This window comes from Cydia splendana, chromosome 19, assembly GCF_910591565.1.
Source record: "Cydia splendana chromosome 19, ilCydSple1.2, whole genome shotgun sequence".
In the NCBI taxonomy this organism is placed as follows: Eukaryota; Metazoa; Arthropoda; class Insecta; order Lepidoptera; family Tortricidae; genus Cydia; species Cydia splendana.
Window position 1 is genome coordinate 10,714,703 of NC_085978.1, and position 27,682 is coordinate 10,742,384.

The 27,682-nt window shown below is 42.6% G+C and overlaps 1 protein-coding gene across 1 annotated transcript in view; it reads left to right on the forward strand.

The window, feature by feature from the left end:
* The window catches only part of LOC134800368 (histone-lysine N-methyltransferase SETD1), a 32,176-nt gene that overhangs the window by 1,264 nt on the left and 3,230 nt on the right, over window positions 1-27,682 (forward strand). Inside the window, exons 3-33 of the mRNA XM_063772868.1 lie at window positions 227-476; window positions 994-1,173; window positions 1,807-1,973; window positions 2,782-2,811; window positions 3,203-3,331; window positions 3,950-4,043; window positions 5,935-6,234; window positions 8,471-8,580; window positions 10,068-10,210; window positions 10,745-10,884; window positions 11,206-11,355; window positions 11,814-11,940; window positions 13,659-13,774; window positions 14,328-14,531; window positions 16,117-16,326; window positions 17,517-17,629; window positions 17,998-18,130; window positions 18,493-18,577; window positions 18,882-19,015; window positions 19,087-19,358; window positions 19,403-19,711; window positions 19,756-19,878; window positions 19,923-20,041; window positions 20,124-20,386; window positions 21,286-21,401; window positions 22,644-22,935; window positions 23,518-23,653; window positions 24,988-25,120; window positions 25,757-25,907; window positions 26,549-26,683; window positions 27,040-27,223. Of these exons, the coding sequence (XP_063628938.1) occupies window positions 227-476; window positions 994-1,173; window positions 1,807-1,973; window positions 2,782-2,811; window positions 3,203-3,331; window positions 3,950-4,043; window positions 5,935-6,234; window positions 8,471-8,580; window positions 10,068-10,210; window positions 10,745-10,884; window positions 11,206-11,355; window positions 11,814-11,940; window positions 13,659-13,774; window positions 14,328-14,531; window positions 16,117-16,326; window positions 17,517-17,629; window positions 17,998-18,130; window positions 18,493-18,577; window positions 18,882-19,015; window positions 19,087-19,358; window positions 19,403-19,711; window positions 19,756-19,878; window positions 19,923-20,041; window positions 20,124-20,386; window positions 21,286-21,401; window positions 22,644-22,935; window positions 23,518-23,653; window positions 24,988-25,120; window positions 25,757-25,907; window positions 26,549-26,683; window positions 27,040-27,223 (5,048 nt within the window). The remainder of the gene's footprint in view (window positions 1-226; window positions 477-993; window positions 1,174-1,806; window positions 1,974-2,781; window positions 2,812-3,202; window positions 3,332-3,949; window positions 4,044-5,934; window positions 6,235-8,470; window positions 8,581-10,067; window positions 10,211-10,744; window positions 10,885-11,205; window positions 11,356-11,813; window positions 11,941-13,658; window positions 13,775-14,327; window positions 14,532-16,116; window positions 16,327-17,516; window positions 17,630-17,997; window positions 18,131-18,492; window positions 18,578-18,881; window positions 19,016-19,086; window positions 19,359-19,402; window positions 19,712-19,755; window positions 19,879-19,922; window positions 20,042-20,123; window positions 20,387-21,285; window positions 21,402-22,643; window positions 22,936-23,517; window positions 23,654-24,987; window positions 25,121-25,756; window positions 25,908-26,548; window positions 26,684-27,039; window positions 27,224-27,682) is intronic.

Consider the following 27,682-nt stretch of genomic DNA (forward strand, 5'->3'; position numbering starts at 1 on the left):
GGTAGAGATTGCCTTTTGGCTTAAGTCCGCCTTTTATTGATAATTTTTTCTTTTGTACAATAATATGGATTATTTTTCATAATAAAATATTGAATTTAATTGAATAAATATTAAACAAATAAATAAAAACTTATGAATTAAATTTAGACGTACTTGTGTAGTGCTGTCATACACACAGCACCATTTAGTACAAATGGCTAAACAATTTTTAATTACTTTGTTGCAGGTTTAAGATAGACAAAAATTATGTTGGAACACCTCCCCAACTTGAAGTTACTCTAGCCAATTTAAATGACAATATTGACAAAGTGTTTCTCTCAGACATGATGAACAAAGTTGGGCCTCATGAGGAATTAACTATATTTTACCATCCTGTCACGAACAGGCATCTAGGGTTCGCTAGAATTGTCTTCCAAGATGTTAAATATTCTAAGATATGCATTGAGAAGTATAATGGAAAATCAGTTATGGGTCAGGTACGGTATTTTACTGTTTATTTTATATATTTGTTTAATAAGAATGGAAAAAACATAACATTATTTTAAACGGGACTGCAGTTTTGCAGAAAACAACCAACTTATTTTTTTAAAGTGACTTTATCTTATTATTTTGTTGCTTTCTGCATTGATAAAAAATAGAGTTGGTCACTTTCTGCATTACTACACTCGCATGTAAGGGTGGTATTCCATCTGTCCAATATCTTTGTCCAATGTCTGTGCTTCTCACTTTCTCACTGAGCAAAATGTGAGACGCAAGACAGATTGGACAGGTGGAATACCACCCTAAGATCCAACCTCTTGCATGCAATTTATTATTTTTAGAAGTTTAGTTGTAGTTTAGTTTTATCTCGTTTAAACGGGGATTACGCTTACACTCGTAGTGCGTAGCCACGGTTTCGCCGTATGGAGTGCGTAGTCGCTACGAACAGTGTACCCGACAGTCGGGTTCTTGGCCCTGAATGTGTTAATTTCACACGAAACTTGTCACCTGCAGGTATTGGATGTATTCCATGATCCATTTGGTAAGCGATGTCAGGAGATGTTTGATGAGAAGACGATGGAGAAGAAGCCTCCGCCAGTAGTGCCAGTGCAGCCTCCGCTCGAGGATGCGAGGATAGCAAAGGTCGATCCGGCTCTAAGTAAGCGGTTAGAAGATACCAAGCTTACTGACAAGGTAGTGCAATTTTTTAGTCACATGGTGAATTTTCTTTTAACGGGGCAAGGCAACTCTCAAAATTACATGCACAAAAATAGTCTTTAAAAATCTAAATTTGTATGTAAGAAAGGATTTTTTACTACATTTGCGATAATAGCCGGGTCCACACAATGCGAGCATACGCGCGAGGCAATTTCCTCGCGCACAAAACGGCCAGTGTAGACGCGTGCCTCGGCCGAGGCGGCGCGCGCGAGGAAATTGCCTCGCGCAAATGCTCGCTCTGTGTTAACCCGGCTAATAACTTCGAATTTCACCAACGCAAATTTAAAAGATTGTGGATTAAAGCTAAAGGGAAGGTTTTATATAAGTAAAACTTGACTGTGTGGTCTCCGTATAAAGTAATTTTAAGGCCCCTTAAACTTGTCTCTCTTGTTGTATATGCCAAAAGCGCCCTCTACAATTAGCTTTCACCAGTTGTCCCTATTGAATTTAACTCGCAAGTTGTATGGGCATTCAGGTTATTATTAAATCAACATATAGGTATGTACCATGTTATTAATTATTATCCATAATTTGGTTCGCTTTACAAATTAACGAATTTCAAATTACGATTATACAAATATGCCAAAATATTTTTATCTAAAATTCCAGGTTGACCACACGAAAGACCCATTTCCACGAAAAGAGACGGATCACAGCGACAGCAACCAGCGGTGGTCTGACGATGAGAGGCACGAGCATCGGCACCGACACCGCAGCAGGGGCGAGCGGGACAGAGATAGAGATCGCGATCGGGACCGAGACAGAGATAGAGACAGGTATGTCAATATTCATGCACTGTTTGCAGTGTGTTATCTTATTGGCTATGAAGTGCTATACTATACTGTGCTATACTCTGTATCTTTAGGTATTTAAATAAAAGTAAACAAATAATTTGTACATTTTCGGGTAGTTATAACATTTATTGGTTAACCAACCAAATACAAAACCGCCTGGATCTGTCACTGAACGACCTAACTTTATTGTGTAATGTTTTCATCTACCCTCAACTGGCTTAAGGAGCCATTTAAGGGGTAGATTTTGTTTACTTTTATTTAAATACCTAAAGATATAGACTATAGTGGTTTGTGGTGTGAGCTACGCCTTACCCTCACACGTGTATATACCGCTCCACTATATAAGCTGCTACTTATGTTATTTTAGACAATATAGATTTATACTCCGAGCAAGCATTATCATTTCAACGTCCCACCTCACGGCGACCCTGCCAGTTGAACAGTTGAGTTGCAGGTTGAAGTAAAATCGATAATTGTACTAGACAGACTTGAGTGTTAAATCAAGCGGGCACCAAAGGAGCGCATACAGCCAATTCATTTCCATTTAGATTATTTGTACATTCATGAGGGTACTGTGAGATCCATTGTAACACTATATGTTTGTATGAAATGTAATTTGCCATGAATAAATGATTCTTGATTCGTGCCAATTTTTTTTCCATTTTTCTATAGGGTCATTCCACAATCTTTGACCTACCTAAATAATGAAAATGCAATGAAATCGCCAAATACTTGCCTTATTGTTTGTGAAATATCCCTATGAATAGCGTTTTATTTTCTTTTTCGCAAGCCGACGTTGCAGGAGGAAATGTAGAAGAAGGTATTACTTTATAATTCTTTTGCGTTATTGATTTTACCTGTAACGCGTGAAATATGTATATTGTAGGTATTATGTGATGCTCTGATGTGCAAAGTATTTCATTTTCTTAATTATATTTGTTTCAGTAGATAAATACAAGCGCTGCCTTAAATACAGCAGAAAGCGCATATTGGTCATAAGGGTCATAAACCAAACCAAATTGCTTAAATAGATGTCATGCATGTACCTCATTGCCGTTTAGTCAGCGATAAATCAAAAAGTTATTAATGTTTGAAATATTCGCCCCATACATGAGTATCGCTAGATCAGTTGGTAGAGCGGAGTCTCGCCCAAGGCGGTCTCAGTCTATTTTACAGTTCATAAATTGTAATGAAAGTGTATTTATTAACAGACACCGGGACCGCTACTCTCGCAGCACGAGCGAGGCCACGGACAGTCCGTATGCGGCCTCGAGCCATGCCGCTACTGAGGTCAGCTTCACGCCCGCGCCGCAGGCATACGACCCTTACTACCAGCAGAGGTAAAGATTAACAATGATGGGGGTTTAGACAGGACAAGTACTTTCTTTTCTGTTCTCTGCATTGTTAAACTGTGCTCAACCCTTTACCAGCTTAACCCTTTACCAGGCTGACATTTCAAAAATGGCAATCGAATGTCAGTCTTACTCATCGAAAATACTTAAAACACATGTTTGAAGTGCCGTATGTGGGAAAGATATATATCCCTTAGCCTGGTAAAGGGTTAAACGAACCGAAACGGCTGAGACACATCTAAATGCATCTCTCCAACCGGTAGCAAAAAATAATTTAGCGATCATTTATTTTCTCGCACAAGAATCATACATATTTATAAAACTGTACATGTGGATCCCCTGTGTGGGATGTCCTGTCAATAGATGAAAACTTCTTCATTACAAACACTCTATCTAAAAGAAAAAACCTATTTATTGTCTATCAAACCACTTTGTCATTAGAAAAGAAGCCAACATTTTTTTAAATTTGCAGCTTTTTTCTACTGATGGAAATGGCTTGATAGACTACCATCTCTATATGAGTTTTTCTATACGTGACAACAATATTTAAATGGTATAAAGCGAGGCGTAAACTGTATGTTAGTTAGATGTAATGTGTGTTTGCAGCTACGGGTACGGGTACGGCGCGGGCGCCACGCCGGGCGGCTCCGGCATGTGGTGGGGCGACTGGCGCCACCCGCACCAGCACCCGCACCCACACGTGAGTTACACACACAGACGAGTCAATACATGACGAACTTAGGGTGGTATTCCACCTGTCCAATTTCTTTGTCCAATGTCATTGAGCCTCACTCTCTCAAATGTGAGACTCAATACACATTGGACCAATATATTGGACAGATCGAATGCCACCTTTACAAAGGTCCAAATTGTGTGAATGGTCTGTTCCGTGTCGCCCGAGTCGTCTGACTGTTTGTTATGAACTGATTTTGTCTAGTTGTGGGTATTTAAAAGTCAGTCGTTCCAAATATATATGTCAGTCAGACAGTCAGCCGGTTAATGTCAGGTCAGCATTGAAGCTAGAAGCCCCGGCTTGACCATATTTTATACAATTTTGACCCAATTTTTCTCTTTAGGCCAGACTTGAACAGATACAGTACAATATAATATATATTTAGCATTTTTGGAAACACCAGAATTATCCTCTTTATTGGTGAAAATCTAAAATACGCAATTATGATTTTTCGGTCACAAACACACTTTTTCCGTATTCCAATGATGTATTTAAAGTGAAAAGCATAAAAACTTCTGGTTTCATCCCCATTGTACTACCTATTAACACAAAGATCAAGGCAAAAACAACACGTACAATTCTAGATTAGAATGTTTTACACATTCGTTACGGAATGACGTCGTGACGGAATGATTCGCTGTACGGACAATTGAATAACTCACTGAGTCACTTTAAGAATTCCGCGCGTTGATCTTTGTTAATGGTACAAAATGTCACTGTTACAGGACTCGCAAGGAAAGGTAAGAATAGGGGTAGACGCTATAAATTTTTAACTGATTTTTCTATCTTATTACTTTAAAGATGATTTTTTGATAAGTTATAAACTATAAATGAGTCGCTTAACTTCAAATTCGGGTAAATCCATCTGTCAGATTATGCGATTTTGGTACTAAGAAAAGGTACCTAATAGGGTAGACATTTGCTGAGAGGGTCGAATGGATTTATCCGAGTTTGAAGTTAAGCGACACAAATGTTGACACAGATTGCTGTCAATGTCAATTGATCATATCATTCGTTTTTTTATCATCGGAATATTTTTGTATGTTATAATTTATAAATCATTGGTTTGCATTAACTTTTATCATCAACTTATACTAATACTTTTGTGCTTAAAAATTTAAGCCCATATAAACCCATGAGATTTTATACAGTGTGATTTTTTTACTAATATTTCTCATCAATCTCATCCTCCATCATTGCATAAAATTGATATTTCTACATTAATAAAGCATATTGGGGTTATAATCAAACCAAGGGATTACATAATGTCTGTCATCAATGTCTCAGTACATTTTAAAATCACAGCATGGATACATGGAATTAAAGTATATTTTTGGGTTATCAGACGCCTAGATTTTCCAATATTTTGATTAGAAATGGATTTGACTGACATGATCATTTTATATATTTTTTTTACCGTATCTTAAAGTTGAGTCGAAAGTGTCAAGACCATCTCACAAAATATCAGGATTATCATATACTCGTACATATATATTTATCTGGGAACTCTATTGTATGATTCACATCAAATAGCTGGAGTTGGGGCGTATCTTACAGAGTCAATGGTATTTGAACTTTATTATATAGTAGTTACATTCTGTATTTTAATGGCAATCTAAATCGTGACGTGAGCACTCAGTGCACGGCGCGGTGCCATATTTACCACTTAAATATAAAATGTAACTAATGTATAAAGGGTTCAAATTCGCTTGACGCTAGTAAGACACAACCTAACTGAACTGACGACCGGTTACATTGCTATCTTTTTCTCTCTTGCTACGACGATACAAGTGTGAAAGAGAGCCCCGGTCGTCAGTTGGGTCGCAGTGAGCCGTACATAACTGTGTGTGTGTGTAAGTTGGAGCGGCGCTCGGGCGCGGGCGGCACGCCTTGCGCGGCGGCGGCGGCGGCGGCGGTGACGGCGACGCCGACGCCGGTGTGGGCGGCGCCCGCCACGCCCGCCGCGGCGCGCGACTCGCCCGCGCCGGCGCCCGACCGACCCAAGGTCATTGACCCGCCACCGACACCGATTAACAAACCGCAAAAGGCACTGTATATTCATCTTTCCGCAACTGCTGTATGCTTGCACTGGACGACACGCTGTCGTGATTGCTCTATTGTAGTGATTGGTTATGCTAGCTCTATATGTTTGCCACCAGAATAGGATTGTGACTCTTACTTTAGTCCAAAAAAAGCTGAAAATATATAAGGCTCTCTGAATAAGCGAAAGAAGTTCTGTATAATTCTTTCCAGAATTAAATTAGCCGTATGTTGTTTCATATCCGTAATACTTCATATATTGCATTCTAAATTCTACAAAAAGACAAAACCATCGCCATCGTCGTCGTAATTTCATTTTTGCCGTTTGTTGAATGAAATACAAAAATCGGACTAGAATTATTATGATATTAGCATCGGCCTCCGCGATAGTTTCTCGTAAAATAAATCAATTTAAATACATAGAGACAATTTGGGCCCTTTACGAGCATTTCTAGTCACGGAATTATTTCATGTTAAAGATAAATTAAAATAAATTTTATAAAGTAATGAAAATTAAAAGTGGCAAGTCATGTGTTAGCATAGCAGTAGCAAGGTGTTGGGTAGAATTTCTCATAATCACTGTAGAGTAGACTAAAAATTTACTGATAATGTGGGCACTGTGTAATACATTATTATTATTGTAATAAATAAATTATTGCATTCTTAGATTTATAGCACATTGTAGGTAGTTGGTGTAACTAGTATAATATTTGAAGCGATATTGCACCTTCAGGTATGTTTTTATTTATAATAAAGATAACAGGCAACAATGTTTTTACTGAACCGTATCGAAATTAATTTGTAAATAGACGATCCAAGAGAGAAACGATGTGTTAATTTATTTGGATGTACAAAAAATTATTACATCGAACTACAATTATCGTTTCTTTCATGGTTCTTCCAAATACATGTTGTACTTTACGCCCTGCAACACGCTTTGCACATGTATTTTATGATGGCAATGTATTTATGTATACGTATATATGGTACTAGGTAAGATATACCAGCATATGATAGGTAAGTTGTCAAATGCCGCCGCATGCACGCATCTCATCGCATGATTTGCATGAAATTCGCACAACAATTTGCATTAAAATTAAACAAAAACACAATTAGCAATACTACATAGTGATCACTTTAATAGGGGATATTACTGCAATGTTCTGCCGCCAGAGTGCAGCACTACCGACTCAGTAAATTCATAGACTAACTTATACATACTGTGCCTTAAACTGTTTTTTGACAAGTTTTCACAGACAATAAAATATGACATTATTTGATGCATCCAGGCGGTTTGTTAACAAGGGCCTACCGGTAAACGCGTAAATCGAAATTTAGTTATCTGCCTCTTTATCGCTCGAATGTGCAAGACTGATAGAGAGATTAGATAACGAAATTTCGATTTTCTTGTTTCGCGGTAGGCCATGTGATTGACGTGACGTGTGATGTGTCAATGTGGTTTGTTTACTGTATGTGCCACAAAGGTGCCACCTACGCAGAGCTTTGCCTAATATTCCCTATTGACTAGCGGACATTTTTCATTCTTAATGTTAATATTTATTTTTCTCAAAAATGGACGGCAAAGTCGACTTTGCCGTTTAAAAAATAGGTCGCGAAGCGCGTAGTTTATGGTCAGTCAAAAATTAAAAAGTTAAAAACATTGCAGTCTCGATTTTGGGACTGCAATGTTGCATACAAATTCCATTATTTGTCGAGTTCCAAACTTTTTAAAAGTTGAAATGGCCATATCAAACGAAGGCACAGGCCCATTAAACAGCCAAACAGATGATTAGTACCGCGACTATTTAGCTGTCTCAAATAGGTTGGCGTATTTTCGGCAGAAAAATACATTTCTATTTTTTTATTAAAAAAATAAAAAGGCGGCAAAGCAAATTTTTTCAATTGTTTCTACTTTTTTCTGTGAAAATATATACGTAAGAACGTTGCTTTTGTAAAATATTTCTATGATATTTATATTTCTTGCACCATTTTTGAGAAAAGCACTATATATGACTCGGCTGGAAGGCTACTTGCTGGCTTCGGATTCAATTAAACGGACTCCCAAGGTCGTCCGTTTAAAACGAATCCTCAGCCTGCAAGTAGCTACTTCCGAGCCTCGACAATAATGTACTATTGTGAGCTCTGTCTACTAAAAAAATATTAGATCGAATCGGTTGTTATTATTAATAAGCAAGGTAAAACTAAAATCTCATTTACTTTATCCTTAGCACATAAGGTTCTCAATACTCTAACGTCATTCTGATGCCTAGTAGGAGCTATTCTAATGTCAATTTTATTCCCAGTCCACAACGTCCAGCTCTTTAATGTCATAATAAAATCCAAAGTGCGTATAGGAGGCGGAGGCGCCGGCGCCGGAGCCGCGGCCGCCGGCAGAGACGGGCGCCGAGCCCGAGAAGCCGCCGCCGCCGGCCGACGAGCCCAAGAATGTTGATCTCGATACTAGGTAACTACTTGTTCACTATTAAATAAGTTTTTGTCAAAAATTTCATTTTTGGTACAAGGTTTTATCGCGGACTGTACTTTTCTTACGACAGACAACTAATACTCATCGAGACAATTCTAAAAACCCCTAACACAATTAGGTTGCGTTGTTTCATCACAGAGTTCCTATGGCCACCTCCTGTCTCCATCATCAGATCAGCTCGATGGTACCATAATATTGCATTGTCATACGATTTATACATGCATGCAAAATTTCAGCTCAATCGGAAACCGGGAAGTGGGTCAAATTTAACTTGCAAGATTTGATTACAGACCGACAACGGGACAGGTGAAAGTAAATAAAAGCTTGTAATAAGTTTTCGGCAAAAAATTCATTTTTGGTACAAGCTTTTATCGCCGACTGTACTTTTTTTCCACAGGCAAATAATACTCATCGAGACAATTCTAAGAACCCCAAACACAATTAGGTTTCGTTGTTTTATCACAGAGTTCCTATGGCCACCTCCGGTTTCCATCATCAGATCAGCTCGATGACACTATAATATGCAATATTAGCGTTGTCACCCGACTTACATATGTATGCAAAATTTCAGCTCAATCGGAAACCGGGAAGTAGATCAAATTTAACTTGCAAGATTTGATTACAGACCGACAAACAGACAACGGTCAGGTGAAAGTAAATAAAAGCTTGTAAAAAGACAAAGGAGTGCAGCCGGCGTATTATGGATGGTTTTATTCACGTGATAAAATAACTGTCACTTTTTAACACCGCGGGATAGAAAGTGACGGATACCGATTATCACGCTGTCACGTAGACAAGAACGACCATCATGTCATGTCATGTCATTTTTCCATCTCACTCACACTTGCACAGTAGGGGGAGTGGTCAAGGTATAAATATGGCCGACCATTCTAGACAGGTCATTCCGTTGCCGGGCGTCAGACCGTCAACAACTCCTGAGGATGCCTCGTAGAGAGGCGAAACACGTGTCGAGGATTATTATTTTGGTGGTGGTGTATTATATTTATTTGCGTATTTATTTTTGCGGTGGGAGGGTGGGAATATTAATTGCATGTAAAAATACGCAAGTAAGTATAACGGGTTAGCACTGATTGACTAGCACGTTTTCTTTTCGCGGATTAGCAAAGTAATATTTTGATTTTAATCATCATGTCCGTACTGGTCCAGATAGACCAATCAATGTGTATGTAGAAGGAATGATAGAAAGTTTGTGTCACATGTCGTTCCGCAACTTGTAAGAGAACATAGTATCTGATTAAAAAAATTAAGGGCAATTAATCCATTGATAAAAAGGTACGGTACCTAATGAGAATTTAAACTGCCTACGTTGGATCCGCCCGTCCGCTATTTCCAGTAGGAACAAAATTTTAATCGTTACCTCTGGAGACAACTGGAAAGGAAAAAATCCTGTTAGGAGCGACAGAAAATGGATTAAATTCTCAGTTGATTCGTTTATGTGTGTACAGAATAGCATTGCTGCTGAAGGGCGGCGGTGGCGGCGGGCTGGCTCCGCCGTTTCTATCCCTCGGCATATCCTCAGAAGAAGAAGACGACCATCTCCCGCCCGTGCCTGACCTTGATGCACCTCAACCGCCATCTGACGACGAAGGTTTGTTTATTTCATTGTGTACAGAATAGCATCCATATTGAATGGTTGCGGCGGACTGGCGTCGTCATTTCTATCCCTGGGCACTATACCCAGAGGATTTCCTCAGAAGAATTGAAGACTTTCTGCTGTCCGCGCCTGACCTCGATGCGGCGAAGCTACTTTTGATTTAATTCTGTACTTTAGAGGAACGTGGTTGAGTGAGTAAAGGTACCGTTGACTGGTAGAGTTAGACTAATTTATTCCATCATAACTAAGCGTTTTATACATCATGTTATCTTGACATCATCTCTAATCTGCGGCGATACAGCGATCTTAACTGGCTCAGCGCGTGCCCCAACCTATACTAAGTTATCGACATGCGCTGATTATATTTTGCAGACCTACATATGTACAAAATAGCCTCACTTAAAATCAGTTACCTGACGAGATTTTTAATGCAACTCATTGGGCTATACCTACTTTCAGGAGTCTAAGGGAGTCGAAAGTGTCCCAACCTCTTTGTAAAAAAACTTATTCACGTAATATATTCGTTAGGTTCCGGCAGTGAAGACCGAGGGAGCATAGTTTCATTCAACCAGAACAAGGATCCCGAGCCGGAGCCGCTCTCCACCACGCCGTCCCCTTTCCTGCAGAGGGACTTCTACCTCGAATGCCTCAAGTCTACCATCGAAAAGGTCAGTTAGCTTTCAATATCTTATCTTATTGCAATAAGCAACCATTGTTCACGTTAACCATAAGTTAGTATTTATAAGAAATTAAAAATAAATACAATATTTAATAATACATTGATCGAATGATTGAAAAGACACATGCCTAAAGAAACGGTGTATAGATCATTGTAGATCATATACAAAAATCTTTTACTCAAGAATAGTATTGACATTGACAACTCTTTATTTTAATTTCTGCTACTACTGAAGCTTGCATTAACTGTGAAATCGTTAAGTATGTTATTTATTTCCAACAAAGAGTTATTACCTTTATTACAATTTTAGAGAGCAAGAGAAGCGGAACGAAAAAAGTTTCCAGCGATGGATAAAATCGGTTCGGACATCTCATCCTCAGAAGACGAGTTGTTAACTGGCGAGGAGCCTCGGCGTTCCCCCGCCGCGCCTCCGAATCAGGACAATTTAGACGACGACCAGGTATAATATTACTAGTGAATTTGTAGTACATTTATTAATATTGTGGTGATCAGTTTTGGCGCTATCGAAATTAGGAATATCTGACAAACATCGATCACTGAAAGGACAGTAGACCACGTGACATTCGTACAGTTTGCATGATGTGCGCAAAAATGTCTGGCACAAAAGATTGTGCCTCTCCAAATAAGAATTTGTAGAGCCATAAGCCCATGACATGTATATATTTACTGTTCTGACGCACAACGTACCAGTGCGGGTCAAACTTTAGGATTTTGATATATTTTTAACACTATTCTTTAAAAAATTATAACCAAGTGTAAAAAATGTCTGTGCCAACAGATTTGCCTTTGAACATTATAATAGAGATGTTTTCATCCTTTAGATCTTTGAAGTGATACCATATTTCAACGACACCGCAGATCAATTTTAGATTTACTTGCATCACGTTATTGTTGTAGATGTCGCTGTCATCGCTGTCGTCAACAGAGGCGAAGATCGAGGAGCAGGTGCCGGCGGAGGCGTACTTCTACCCCGCGGCGCCCGCGCAGCCGCAGTACTACCAGCCCCCCATGTGGCCGCCCACTGGTACCGTGCACACTGTTTACTAACAACAAAGAGAATAGAGTGCATAGAGACGGATTGTCAAAGTAAATTATGAAGCCACTGTAAATTTACTGCCATCTTTCGACAGAAAATAAAACTGTTAGAACGCCATTTGACTTTGATCCTTATTCTTTTACGGATACGTGTTAAACTTATTAAATACGAGTATTAATATTAACTCCATCTACTCGACTATAGGCCAAAGGTATGGTGCAATGCAATCTTTTCGAGCGATGGCCTCATAACCTTCAGCCTATTCTCGAGTATTATTAATATTTAATATTAATATTTAACAAGTTAACACATATCAGTGAAAAAATAATGATCAAAGTCAAATGGCGTTCTAACAGTTTTAATCGTCTGTCGAAAGATGGCAGAAAATGTACTGTAGCTACAGAATTTACCATGACAGTAACTCTCTATTTCAAATTCTCTTTGCTAACAATAAACCTTATTGTATAGCTGTAAAGTCCACTAATGGTCAGCTAACCATACAACAAACTAGTCTAAGGGTGGTATTGCACCTATACAATTACTTTGACCAATGTCATTGCGTCTCACTCTCTCATTAAGCAAAATGTTAGATGCAATACACATTGGACAAAGAAATTGGACAGCGCCTACATTTGTTAAATTCTGCCATTTATACTGACAAATTAGTTTTTCAGACTATAATTTTATGCGTTTTTCTAATGAAACGATAACTGGCCGGACTACATATTTTCAATTTTACCCGACAAACTGCTAAAGTATTTTCCTGGCAAAAAAGAATATTTTTGAATAATCTATGGACTCCTTCGAGCAACACAGGCTTCCGACACATCGGAAGGGAGGGGCCCAAGCGATATCTCACCGTACAAATCTTTCTGCCATTTTTCGCGGGGGGAAAGGTGCACACAGTCGCACTTCTCACACACTTGCATACAAAATCCAATCTGTAATGACGACACAAATACTCGTACATAGAACTAGATCTCTTTTTGTGTACGGACGAGTGACAAGTGTCACAACACGCACACTAACAAATTTTCGTTGAAGTATGTTATTGTATTCTGAGAGATGAGAAGTCGGATTTGTCGCTCGACCGATCCGCAATTTGTACTGTGCGAGCAAAATCGATAAATCCAACAATTACATGAGACTAAAATATAATAATTGTGTTTGAATGTAATTAAACGTATGATATGTAAAAAAAATATTACATGTGAAATGTAACACTTTCTTTTTGTAAATTTGATGTCCCCGACCTCTTTTTATAACAAAAAACCGAGCAAACAGGCATTTTTGTGCAGCAGTGTTCACGCGCGCGTCTGGACTCGGTCTAGTGAAAAATCCAAGTGCAACTAGTTTTATTACCCGCGCTAGATTAGATTGACGCGCTAATCTTGTACCTCGGCAGAGGGGAAATAGTGCGAATGCCGCCTCCCTTCCGTGTTGCTCGAAGATGGACTCACAAAATTATACACGATAAATCAACATCCAGATACACGACAGAGAAGTCATCAAGTGTTATTACAGCTTTCCAGAGGCAGAACAAATTCACACATGTTACGCGGCAAGAAGTGCCGTGCAGCGATAGGCTTGTATAACCATAATCGGAAATGCATTGGCCGTCTCAACCGCTCTTGACACAGCGTTGTAACAATCATCCGTCGGGGATGCAGGGGCCATTGATAAACTATAGTTTTGTTTATTCACAGCTTACCCTCCGCCGGGCTACGCGGGCGAGCTGCCGCTGCCGTACGGCGCGCCGTTCGCCGGCCCCCCGCTGCTAGCGCAGCCCTACCAGCCCTTCGTGGACCAACCGCCCGCACAGGTACACCGAAGCCGGTTTACCAATTAATGGACGATAAATAATGTCTAATTATTAATTTGAAATTAATTTATCCCATATCTTTTATCTTCCTTTCGGCAAATCAGCTAATCGCAAATGATATTATGAAAATTGTTTTTTGACGCCTTAAATTATATCGTATTGTCTAATATGTAATGTATTTTTAAGTAATTAATACTTATCACGAAACCCTATTTGCGACGCTTATTTTTTATCATTTTAACGTTTTCGACCCCGTGTCAAACAAAAGCTGTGACTCGGACGCCACGTCACCGAACTGTCAAAACTGAAATTGAACTTTACGCATATGCACGTATGGGACTATGTTGCTCTGTGGTCTGTGACCGATTAATTCGTCTTTGGCGTTGGACCTGCGGTGCGGATATATCGGTCATTGGCGTCCAAAAGGTTAAGTAACAAAAGGTAACTAATAACGAATCTATCCAAAACAGCCGTAGTAGTAGAGTTTAAGTTTTGACTATCCTTCACTTCATAGATAATGTACCTAAAATGTCGTTTCTATTTTTCCTTGCAGCAAGAGTTAGATAACCCGTACTTCCCCACAATAAACTCCATCATCGAGCGAGTCACCACGGAGCTGAAGGCAATCCTGAAGAAGGACTTCAACAAGAAGATGATCGAGAGCACCGCCTTCAAGAGCTTCGAGCAGTGGTGGGACGAGCAGAGCAGGAAGACCCGCCAGGCGCCCAAGAAGGAGGATGCCGCGCAACCGTTACAAGTAAGATGATGGAATATGAGCTTTATTACAAGGTGTTTAGGTTGGTTTCAATAACAAGGTGAGCAAGAGCTGCGAGCAGTGGTGGGACGAGCAGAGCAGGAAGACCCGCCAGGCGCCGAAGAAGGAGGATGCCGCGCAGCCGTTACAAGTAAGATGATGGAATATGAGCTTTATTACAAGGTGTTTAGGTTGGTTTCAATAACAAGGTGAGCAAGAGCTGCGAGCAGTGGTGGGACGAGCAGAGCAGGAAGACCCGCCAGGCGCCGAAGAAGGAGGATGCCGCGCAGCCGTTACAAGTAAGATGATGGAATATGAGCTTTATTACAAGGTGTTTAGGTTGGTTTCAATAACAAGGTGAGCAAGAGCTGCGAGCACTAGTGGGACGAGCAGAGCAGGAAGACCCGCCAGGCGCCGAAGAAGGAGGATGCCGCGCAGCCGTTACAAGTAAGATGATGGAATATGAGCTTTATTACGAGGTATTTAGGTTGTTGTTCCAATAACAAGGTGAGCAAGAGCTTCGAGCAGTGGTGGGACGAGCAGAGCAGGAAGACCCGCCAGGCGCCGAAGAAGGAGGATGCCGCGCAGCCGTTACAAGTAAGATGATGGAATGTGAGCTTTATTACAAGGTGTTTAGATTGTTGTTCCAATAACATGGTGAGCAAGAGCTTCGAGCAGTGGTGGGACGAGCAGAGCAGGAAGACCCGCCAGGCGCCGAAGAAGGAGGATGCCGCGCAACCGTTACAAGTAAGATGATGGAATGTGAGCTTTATTACAAGGTGTTTAGGTTGTTGTTCCAATAACATGGTGAGCAAGAGCTTCGAGCAGTGGTGGGACGAGCAGAGCAGGAAGACCCGCCAGGCGCCGAAGAAGGAGGATGCCGCGCAACCGTTACAAGTAAGATGATGGAATGTGAGCTTTATTACAAGGTGTTTAGGTTGTTGTTCCAATAACAAGGTGAGCAAGAGCTTCGAGCAGTGGTGGGACGAGCAGAGCAGGAAGACCCGCCAGGCGCCGAAGGAGGAGGATGTAAGTAAGTAAGATGATGGAATGTGAGCTTTATTACAAGGTGTTTAAGTTGTTGTTTCAATAACGAGGTGAACAAGAGCTTCGAGCAGTGGTGGGACGAGCAGAGCAGGAAGACCCGCCAAGCGCCGAAGAAGGAGGATGCCGCGCAACCGTTACAAGTAAGATGATGGAATGTGAGCTTTATTACAAGGTGTTTAGGTTGTTGTTTCAATAACAAGGTGAACAAGAGCTTCGAGCAGTGGTGGGACGAGCAGAGCAGGAAGACCCGCCAAGCGCCGAAGAAGGAGGATGCCGCGCAACCGTTACAAGTAAGATGATGGAATATGAGCTTTATTACGAGGTATTTAGGTTGTTGTTTCAATAACAAGGTGAGCAAGAGCTGTGGTTTATGCTTGTGCCATTTGGCTGCTAATTTAACAACATGTTTCGCAATTTAATCGAAAATGGTGTTGAAAGCATTGCACTTAAATCTAATATTGGAATATTACAAACGTTTTTTCGTAATGAATGTTTATTCGGCATTGACGTCTTAGGTTCTATATTTGACGACTACTTTCAGGACATCTCAAACAAGAAGGAAGACACGCTAGACTCGATAAAGTCTCTAATGGAGTCGCGCGACATCGCGCTGGAGCTGGGCGGCTACACGGCGGGCATCGGGCTCGGGCTGCGCGCCGCCATCCCCAAGATGCCGAGCTTCCGCCGCAAGCGCAAGATACCCTCGCCCGTCGTCATGGACGAGGACTCCTCCAAGAGGTTGAGCGACCAGGTAAACCAATTAGCGACAGGGAATATCAGATTTAACCATGTTATTTCAATGGGGTCCCTTTGTTTGACATAATTATTGAAAGTCATTAGTCATAATTTTGAAACCGTTAACATTTCAGGATTTTCGTAGGGTTATCCTATAGATAGGTTAGGTTAGGTTTGTTTTATGGCAATCCTGAAAAGTTATGCGTTTCTGAGAAAAACCAAATTATGACTAACGAAAATGTGGACAAACAATATATTATGACTTAAAACAGGGAAACAATAGAGACCCTATTTCAACGATGCCGAGCGTCCGACGCAAGCGGAAGATACTCTCGCCCGTTGTTATGGCTGAGGATTCTTCTAAGAGGTTGAGCGACCAGGCCAGTAAAGCTCTTAATCCTTTCTCACTCACATGTCCATTTCTATGTCGGCAGAAAAGCTGCTGTACTATATGCCTAAATTAACTTTGCATCCTGTCGACGCCATATTGGGTCACTTGCTTAAGAAATAAATGTCAATCCCTTGAAGAACATATGTTAGACTTTGATCACTTCATGATATGGCTAGGTTAGGTTAGGATATTATACTGTAATTTAAAATAAATTATTTTAACCACACATGAAATAAAGCACCAGAACATTAGAAAAACACAGATAGGAGTTATTTTTAAACAGAAATTCTATTTAATAAATCGGATAGAAATATAAAAGTAGGTGAGTCGACCGTGACATCGCGATGTAATGTTTCATATAAATTCCATATTAGCAAATCGTTTTGACTGTTCTAAAAAAGTAACTGATTTGACTAGTAGGAAAATACCCTATTCATGATGTCGCCTACCATCATTTCATGAAATTATTGCCACATCATGAAATGGTCAATTCTATACTCTGTATCTTTAGGTATTTAAATAAAAGTAAACAAAATCTACCCTCAAATGGCTCCTTAAGCCAGTTGAGGGTAGATGAAAACATTACATGATCAAATAATGTAGGTTAAAGTCAGGTCGTTCATCATGACAGATCCAGGCGCGTTTGTATTTGGTTGGTTAACCAATAAATGTTAAAACTACCCGAAAATGTACAATTTGTTTGTTTAAGTTCTGCCCACGACATAATATCCATAGAAATTTGTTTCGATCAGAATCCTAATATTAAACAATAACTTGGCATAAGATTATTTTGTTACCACAAAGTACATTTACAGGAGGAGATGGTGCAGAACTCAGACGAGGAGAAGGAGCTCCCTGCAAGCCCACGAACCCGCACGCAGGGCTCCTACCTGTCGCGCCATCGGCGGCAATCTAGCAGCTCGTCCAGGTTGTTACATTATTTACCTACTAGACTCCGACCACCTCTAAATTTGCACATACGTAGCACTAACAATTACGCAGGAGGCGTATTTAACGTACGTAAGCACTAGGCATTTAATTCACATTTAACAGACTGATTAACGTCAAACAGCAGTGAAGTATGAAATTTCCCATACAAAAACATTATGCGAACGCTTTAACGGCGACAGACGGTTTGGTGCAACGTACCCTTAGTGTGGTCGAATTCTATGCGATCGGAATCTCAGCAAGCTTCATACATAGATAAATAATATGTAGTACGTTATGCAGCAGTTAAGTGGAGATACTATTGCATACCAAAATGACATAAAACTTATACGAGCATATGCTTGACAGATCGTCATCGTCATCTTCGTCGCGGTCATCAACGTCGTCGGCGTCGGAGGCGGAGCCGGAGAGCAAAGGGCCCGCGCCGCGCCTCTACTCCGACAGCGACGACGACTCGGAGCTCGACGAGGCGGAGGTTAACGTGAGTATTACCTACTGTTCTAGTTGTGGAAAGTTTTCAAAAATTGGAATAGTTCTCGCAAGTTCCATGAATATTTTATAAGAAATAAACAACATTTTGCAAATTTGGCTCTTTCCGACGGCACATCAGTGCTAGAGTCTGTGCGGAAAGAGAAGAGTCGTGGAATGTATGGGGCCCAATACATTCCACGACTGTTCTCTTTCCTCACAGACACTATCAGTAGTGTTACCGGATGGAAGTGTATTCATATAATTAGTAATTTATGCAACTAGTACATAATGTTAACGAGGGCCCTTAAAATATATGCTTGCATCTTCGAGCTGTTATACTGAGCACCTTATTAAAACGCAATGTTTGTCCAGTTCAAGGTTGTGTCCAACAAGGAGCGGCTGCGGAGGGTTTATTCTTCGTCTTCGGACAGCGAGGAAGAGAAGCAGAGGAGACGAGGTACGCTATTGTTCATTTCCCTTAGCAACGACCATCGTTTTTAAAATTTTCTGTGTATTTGGAATCTGACTCTTTGAACGTATTTTTCTTAAAAGTGAACCTTTTATTTTATGTTATTTTCGATTGTTCGATATACATCTCATTATCATCATCATCAGCATAGGTCTGTAACGTCTATGACCGACTGCAATTTCCGAGTAAATAAAGTAAAAGAAAAATGGCGTTATTCTTAAACGCGCTACGAACCTTATTGAGACAGACATGGTCTCATTGTGCAGTTAATCAGTGGTATGTTTGTGTTTAGAAAAAACTCCAATACCCGACGTGCAAGCGGACGACGAGCGGCTCGGGTCGCCCATCCTGTCGCCCGAGGAGGAGCCGCGCGACACGCTGCTCGACCGCGTCTACTCCGACTCTGAGGAGGAGCGCGAGTACCAGGTACACGAGTGCTGCATGCATACTACTCTCTACACAGGGGGATCAATGACTGTGATCATGCGGACGACGAGCGGCTCGGGTCGCCCATCCTGTCGCCCGAGGAGGAGCTGCGCGACACGCTGCTGCTCGACCGCGTCTACTCCGACTCTGAGGAGGAGCGCGAGTACCAGGTACACGAGTGCTGCATGCATACTACTCTCTACACAGGGGGATCAACCACTGTGATCATACCCGACGTGCAGGCGGACGACGAGCGGCTCGGGTTGCCCATCCTGTCGCCCGAGGAGGAGCCGCGCGACACGCTGCTCGACCGCGTCTACTCCGACTCTGAGGAGGAGCGCGAGTACCAGGTACACGAGTGCTGCATGCATACTACTCTCTACACAGGGGGATCAATGACTGTGATCATGCGGACGACGAGCGGCTCGGGTCGCCCATCCTGTCGCCCGAGGAGGAGCCGCGCGACACGCTGCTGCTCGACCGCGTCTACTCCGACTCTGAGGAGGAGCGCGAGTACCAGGTACACGAGTGCTGCATGCATACTACTCTCTACACAGGGGGATCAACCACTGTGATCATACCCGACGTGCAGGCGGACGACGAGCGGCTCGGGTTGCCCATCCTGTCGCCCGAGGAGGAGCCGCGCGACACGCTGCTGCTCGACCGCGTCTACTCCGACTCCGAGGAGGAGCGCGAGTACCAGGTACACGAGTGCTGCATGCATACTACTCTCTACACAGGGGGATCAATGACTGTGATCATGCGGACGACGAGCGGCTCGGGTCGCCCATCCTGTCGCCCGAGGAGGAGCCGCGCGACACGCTACTCGACCGCATCTACTCCGACTCCGAGGAGGAGCGCGAGTACCAGGTACACGAGTGCTGCATGCATACTACTCTCTACACAGGGGGATCAATGACTGTGATCATGCGGACGACGAGCGGCTCGGGTCGCCCATCCTGTCGCCCGAGGAGGAGCCGCGCGACACGCTGCTCGACCGCGTCTACTCCGACTCCGAGGAGGAGCGCGAGTACCAGGTACACGAGTGCTGCATGCATACTACTCTCTACACAGGGGGATCAATGACTGTGATCATGCGGACGACGAGCGGCTCTTGTCGCCCATCCTGTCGCCCGAGGAGGAGCCGCGCGACACGCTGCTCGACCGCGTCTACTCCGACTCCGAGGAGGAGCGCGAGTACCAGGTACACGAGTGCTGCATGCATACTACTCTCTACACAGGGGGATCAATGACTGTGATCATGCGGACGACGAGCGGCTCGGGTCGCCCATCCTGTCGCCCGAGGAGGAGCCGCGCGACACGCTGCTCGACCGCGTCTACTCCGACTCCGAGGAGGAGCGCGAGTACCAGGTACACGAGTGCTGCATGCATACTACTCTCTACACAGGGGGATCAATGACTGTGATCATGCGGACGACGAGCGGCTCTTGTCGCCCATCCTGTCGCCCGAATAGGAGCCGCGCGACACGCTGCTCGACCGCGTCTACTCCGACTCCGAGGAGGAGCGCGAGTACCAGGTACACGAGTGCTGCGTGCATACTACTCTCTACACAGGGGGATCAACCACTGTGATCATACCCGACGTGCAGGCGGACGACGAGCGGCTCGGGTCGCCCATCCTGTCGCCTGAGGAGGAGCCGCGCGACACGCTGCTCTGCTCGACCGCGTCTACTCCGACTCCGAGGAGGAACGCGAGTACCAGGTACACGAGTGAAGCATGCATACTACTCTCTACACAGGGGGATCAACCACTGTGATCATTACCCCACTCACTAAACACTGTGATCATTGTGTTATTGGACTCGCAACCCGCCCCAGCTTCGCACGGCCTAACAAATTATACACCTAAACCTTCTTCAAGAATCACTCTATTGATAGGTGAAAACCGCATGAAAATCCGTTCACTAGTTTTTGACAAACAGACGCGGCGGTGGACTTTGTTCTAAGGTGTAGTGATGTTATAGCACAGAATAAGTAATAGTATTTCATTTATGAATCTGAGTTCTACTCGTAGATGCGATGAGGGAACTTCCAAAATGCCGTTTTCAAAGTACAATTGTAAAACGAAGTCTTTCGAAATAAAATCGAAGAAATATATATTTGAAAACAAAAATCTTACTCTAATGCTATGGTTGGTTACATATTGATCTCACACGAACATGCGACTCACACAGTCAAAACGGCACCATCTTGTAAAACTGCATAGACTGCATCTTAATAAAATACTAACATCTGTATGTTATTTGTAGGAGAAGCGACGGCGGAACACGGAGTACATGGAAGAGATCGAGCGCGAGTTCCTGGAGGAGCAGCGCAAGAATATGGAGACGGACCAGCGGCCGCCGGACAAGCCGCCCGACACCAGGTCTGTACGGTTTAGATTGCCGACATCCGGTGTTACCTAATAGCCTCCTGAGGCCCAGCCGTACAAATGATAAATCCAGGATTTGCCACTGAAATTTCAACCTTTAGTGCAGATAATAGAATTGATTTTGGTTTTGTTTGAAAATTGAACGAAACAAAACAAATGCGACTCTGTTCCAATTGAATATGATTTAAATTTCATCGAATTGAATAAGTACAATAGGTAGGACCTTGGGCCTTAGGAGGATAGAAGACTTGGGTTAACCGAACCCTACCTTAATCCTCAAAGAAAAAACCGGTTATCTTAGGATGGTATTCCATCTGTCCAATATCCTTGGTTGGTTGGTTGGTGGTCTTGGTGGTTGGAGCGTGGGTAGACCCGCCACAAGGTGGACTGACGACCTGGTAAAGGTCGCGGGAGTCCGCTGGATGCGGGTGGCGCAGGACCGGTCATTGTAGCACTCTTTGGGGGAGGGGAGGTCTATGTCCAGCACTGGACGTCCTCTGGCTGATATGATGATGATGAAGATGAATATCTTGGTCCAATATGTATTTGCGTCTCACATTCTTGTTAAAGAGAGTGCGATGCAATGCACATTGGACAAAGAAATTGCGCGGAATACCATCCTTAGCTCAGAATTGTCCGATGGGTATGTTTGAAGAGAAGCCTTTGTACGAGGTTGGAGGAGGCTGATCCTTAGTGTAAGGCCTGAGTGGACGCTCGAGTTGAGCGTGCAGCGAGGCGGGGCGTCCGGCGTGCATGTTAAACAAATGCAAATGTATAGGAGCGGCCTTAGTGCACGCTGCTCAAATCACTTGTGAGTCAGACGCCACGCTGCACGCCCCGCCGAACGCTCCGCTTCGAGCGTCCACTCAGGGCTTACACTTAGGTTTAAACGTTCGGTAAGATCTCGTCCACACCTCGGGAGAAACAATGTTAACGCGAGCTCTTTGGATGAGTCAGGTAAGAGTTAAGGATTCAGGGGAATCTTTGTGTACATTTCTAACCGTCTATATCAGCGGTCGGCAACCTTTTAGCAGCCAAGGGCCACATAGTAGTTAAGGTATTGACGCGGGCCGCACTTTTGTTAATATGTGTGACTTTATCAGACATTGTTGTTTGACAATATTACATACAAAATAGCCAGGGCGGCCCGCGGGCCGCTTGTTGCCGACCGCTGGTCTATATAAAACAAAATATCGTATTAAAATAAAATATATGTTTTTTCTCCAAATTTAACAGCAAACCCGAAAACAAATCCGAAGACCGCAGCAGTCCAATCAAGAACCATCGCAAAAGCCCAGAAAAGAAACAGGAGATCGAAGACGGCGAGATCACGTCCGAGGAGGAGAACCTCCAGGCGCGGCGCAAGCGGGAGCGCAAGGAGAGGAAGGGAAAGAAGATGGAGAAGAGAGAGCGGGAGAGGGAGAAGGGGGACAGAGTCGAGAAGGTGGAGAGAGTGGACAGAGTGGCGAGGTTGTCCGTCAGCGAGAGCAACACGGAGTCGGCGGTCAGCGTCAACGGGATTAAAGAGGTATTCACTTTTTAAATTGTTATGAATTTTGATTTCAAGACAAGTGTAGGTTGAATCGAATCCACATCACGTGGTACTCTGAACCTGATATTGACGGTCCGAATGGTTTAACTCATTTCCAGACATAATACGATTTATCGCCCATATACGCATCAATAGATTTTCAACTTTAGCATTCCGATATAAGGTTCAAATTAGATTGCACTTTCGGGAAATGTGACTTGTCTTCAAATTAATCACCTAAGCTGGATTAATTGGAATATGTTTGGATTTTTTGGGAAAACCTTGTAGATTAGTGCGGCCTGAAATGGGTTAAAGGCAAGAAGGAAAAGATTTTTCTTATAAACGGCACCGGTTTCCTAACTACCCGGCCCAGTATAATGGTTATGTAAACTCTAAATTGCATGGACTTGATCATAGTATTTAGTCTGGGATCGATCGCGCGATTTCTACCTTCCACGAAGCCTTAAAACACTAGACGATCTATCACGATTACCACAGTGTATCACATGGTCTAAAGAATTTTGATAAGCATTGGAATATTAAAAAAATTGTAAACACTCATTGTTGTGTACTTTGCAGGCACTGTCGTCACCATCGTCGTCACCGGTGTCGCAGGCGTCGCAGGCGTCGCAAGCGTCGCAAGTGGCGCTCGACCACTCGTACTGCCGCCCGCCGCCCGACCTCGAGCACACCAACCACCTGCAGCATGACCACGGTCAGTTCTCCTTTATTTCTTAGCATTTTGGTATCTTTTAGGGCCACACTAGCGTCTTTTAAGCGTCGGCGTCTATAGTCTGTATCCTTAGGTATTTAAATAAAAGTAAACAAAATCTACCCTCAAATCTACCCCCAGTTGTGGGTAGATGAAAACATTACATGATCAAATAATGTAGGTTAAAGTCAGGTCGTTCAGTGACTGATCTAGGTGGTTTTGTATTTGGTTGGTTAGCCAATAAATGTTAAAACTACCCGAAAATGTACAAATTATTTGTTTACTTTTATTTAATTAATTTAATTGTCAGCGCTATGGCGAAAATGGCGTCGCTGCGCAGTTGTGGCAACGTTCCGTCGAGCAGCAGCCATAGAGTTGACTAGACGCCGACGCACGGGAGACGCTAGTGTGGGGTGGCTCTTACAGACTTTTCTGCTTAATACATTTTACTGAGGTCTCTTTCTAACATCATTTGACATAAAGAGATAAATACCTACCTCATCTGTGTTAAACAGTAAACGTAAACATCGCAGACCATACATTTTATATAAAACCGTAATCGTTACTACCTAGGATAAATGACCTGCGTTAAGAGGGCGTTGATTTTATCATTCAGTCCTTTCATGGCCCGATACTAACTCTATGAAAATATGACGTCTATAATCACACGTATTCATATTGTTCTATACAAATCGGTGCAAAGTTAACTTAGGATGGTATTCCACCTACCCAATTTCTTTGTCCAATGTGTATTGCGTCTCACATTTTGCTTTAATGAGAAAGAAGGGTTAAGACTCGAGTCCTTTGAGTTCTCTACTTCGAGACTCGACTCAGTTTTTGAGACTAAACTCGAGTTTTTTTCTAATTAAGTATAAACTCGAGTTTCTTTCAACTTGTTTGAAACCCGAGTCTTTTGTAGAGACTTGAGTCCTTCTCAGGGAACTCTCGATTTCTTTTACAAAAAAAAAACAAAACGGATTGTCTTTATGTAAAATTCGTGAATTAGCTAGGTACACAAATCATACAATAACGCCAAATTTCTTTACTGTTATTTAGGAAAAACCTATAAAATTGTTGACGGAGTCTTTATTCGGAGACTCGAGTCCTTTTGAGTTGCTCATAAAAAAGACTCAACAAACGACTCGACTTGGAACTTAAAAGACTCAGATGTTTTTTAAGCTCCGAGTCTTGTAAAGACGATCCGAGTTCTTCAAATTCAGACTCAGTGGAGTCAAGTTAATACCAACTAGGAATACCACCTTTTAACCAAATCTACTGGTAAAAAAACATGCAATTTAACGAATAGTGTAATATAAGCAAGTGGTGGTGTGGTGCAGGTTACACATGGATGGCGGAGCCGGAGGTGTCGTCGCCGCCACTCGACGCGGCCAAGCCCAAGAAGGAGACGGAGACCAAGAGGCCCTACAAGAGGAAACACGACACTAAGAAACTAGCCGAAATACAAAACAAGTTAGTACCTATTACTCTTTATATGAATTAACTTAACACATTCATTGCCACCCAGCCAAACAAGACGTCCGCGCCAGGCCACAACAATTTCGTCATATAAAGCAGTAGTACCGCGATCCCGACTATCGGGTCGTCCGGCCTGGGAACGAAATCATAAAATACCCGATAGTCGGGTTTTCGGCACTGAATGTGTTAAAAGATATTAACCCCCTTATTCATAAACGCGCTATAAACCTCATTTAGTTAATAAATTAATAATCGATTGTCTTTATCTGTCATTTTGACTTATGCATTTGTAAGAAAGGGACAAATCATAATTTAACTAAATCAAGTCCGTAAATTTTTATGAATTTACAACAACAATTGGGGGGGTACAATTCTTACTTCATTGCCATATGTAATGATATTCCTAAGAAATCTGCATAACCAGAAAAAAAATATACCAAAAAAAGATGATGTTATTTTTTACCATACAATATAGATTGTGCCCTAAAAAGGGTTATAAAAATTGGCAAACTTAATTTCCACTTACGAATTTTCGGAGCCAGAATCCTCATCCACACTTTTCGTTAAGCAAATTTCACGCTTCCAAATTCTCTTGGTCACATCGAATCTCAACCTTTAACATGTTTTCAGACTGGATACTCGCGATGACCTCTCGAACGCGGTGGTGTCGGACGTGACGTTCAAGCCGCGCGACATCATGGCGGAGATGCAGGTCATGTACGAGTTCCTGACGCGCGGCATCGACCGCGAGGACGTGCAGTACCTCAAGCGGGCCTACGAGGTATGGGTTCCAGTAGGACAGAACTTGTGCAACGACATAACCAACATCACACATACATTTTACGCCAGACCCCAATTTAATTACCCAATACACAATTACATTTGATGAATACAATTCAATTTTCTGTTCGATATAAATTACAATTCACAGATATTTATACTGTTACTGTTAACACTATAGTATGCATTTTCTCAAATTATTTTTTGGCCTACGACCCAAAGCTTTTAACATAAGACATTGTTTCTTTCGTGCGAGCGGTTTAGTTCCCGTATTTGCCACGTGCCAAAGCAACAATGTCCTTTAAAAACCAACTGTATCTTGATAGTATTAAGGTTCAAATCTATGTATTAATATGTCATGAGGGAATGTAGGCGATTGAGGTGGTCGATCGTCCTACATACATTACCATTAAATTTGAACCTTAATACTATCATGATACAGTTGCTTTTTAAACGACATTGTTGCTTTGCCATCGGGAGCCGACCGCTCACACAAAAGAAGCAATGACTTGTTTAAAAGATTAGGGTCTTAGGCGTAAAAATCATTTGAGAAAATTCATACTATACCTGATTAACAACGAACGCTCGAAAACATTACTAAATGATTCATGTAATTAAGTTTTGTTTTATTTTTTTATTAAGGCGCTGCTGGCCGAGGACGCGCAAGGCTACTGGCTGAACGACACGCACTGGGTGGACCACCCGCCCACCGACGTGTGCTACAGCCCGCCCAAGAAGAAGTCCAAGCGGCACACCAACATCTACGAGGACCTGCAGGTAGCTTTTTAAACCTCGAGTGAGTGGTTCACAGAGGGAAAGTGAATACAAGAAATTATAAGGGCTGATTTAGACGGCGCGCGATTTTAGTTACAGTGAGGACTATTGGTTACATCGATTTCAACCGACCAATAAAATACCGCTATGTAATGAACTTCGCATGCGAGTTCTCGCACCGTCTAAATGAGCCTCAAGATTTTTTTTTTCTCCAAAATTTGCCTTTTAGTTTCTTAGGAGTGTAGTTCCTATTTCCTAGTAACAAATCCCATCCCATCCCATCGTCCGATTTGGATAACTTACCTTATATTTCCCTGATAAACGATCTCTGAATCTGACGCTCTCGTGAACTTGTTTAGGGGCACTCGTCGGGGTCGGCGCGCACGGAGGGCTACTACAAGATGGACGCGCGGCTCAAGGCCAAGTACAAGTACCACCACGGCCGCGCCGCGCCGCTGCCGCCCGACGACAAGAAGGCCAGCAAGATGCAGACCCAGTCCCGCGAGGCGCGCTCCAACCAGCGCCGCCTGCTCACCGCCTTCGGTAACTACACGAATCTTCACTAAAGCTCGGTTTTCCTAGGATAACGGTGCCGTCATATAGCGGCCGTCTCCATACAAAATACTACTCATCCTTATTTAGCCGTATTATTTTGTATGAAGACGGCAGCTATATGACGACACCGCTATCCTAGGAAAACCGATCTTTACTACACGAATCTCCACTAAACGCTGCCAATTCACTTCGTTATTTGCTATCGGTATTTGCCCAGCTACTTGCCCCACCACTCTTACAATTTCGATTTGTCTTCTTCCTCGCGTTATCCCGGCATTTTGCCACGGCTCATGGGAGCATGGGGTCCGCTTGACAACTTATCCCAAGAATTGACGTAGGCACTAGTTTTTATGAAAGTGACTGCCATCTGACCTTCCAACCCAGAGGGTAAACTAGGCCTTATTGGGATTAGTCCGGTTTCCTCACGATGTTTTACTTCACCGAAAA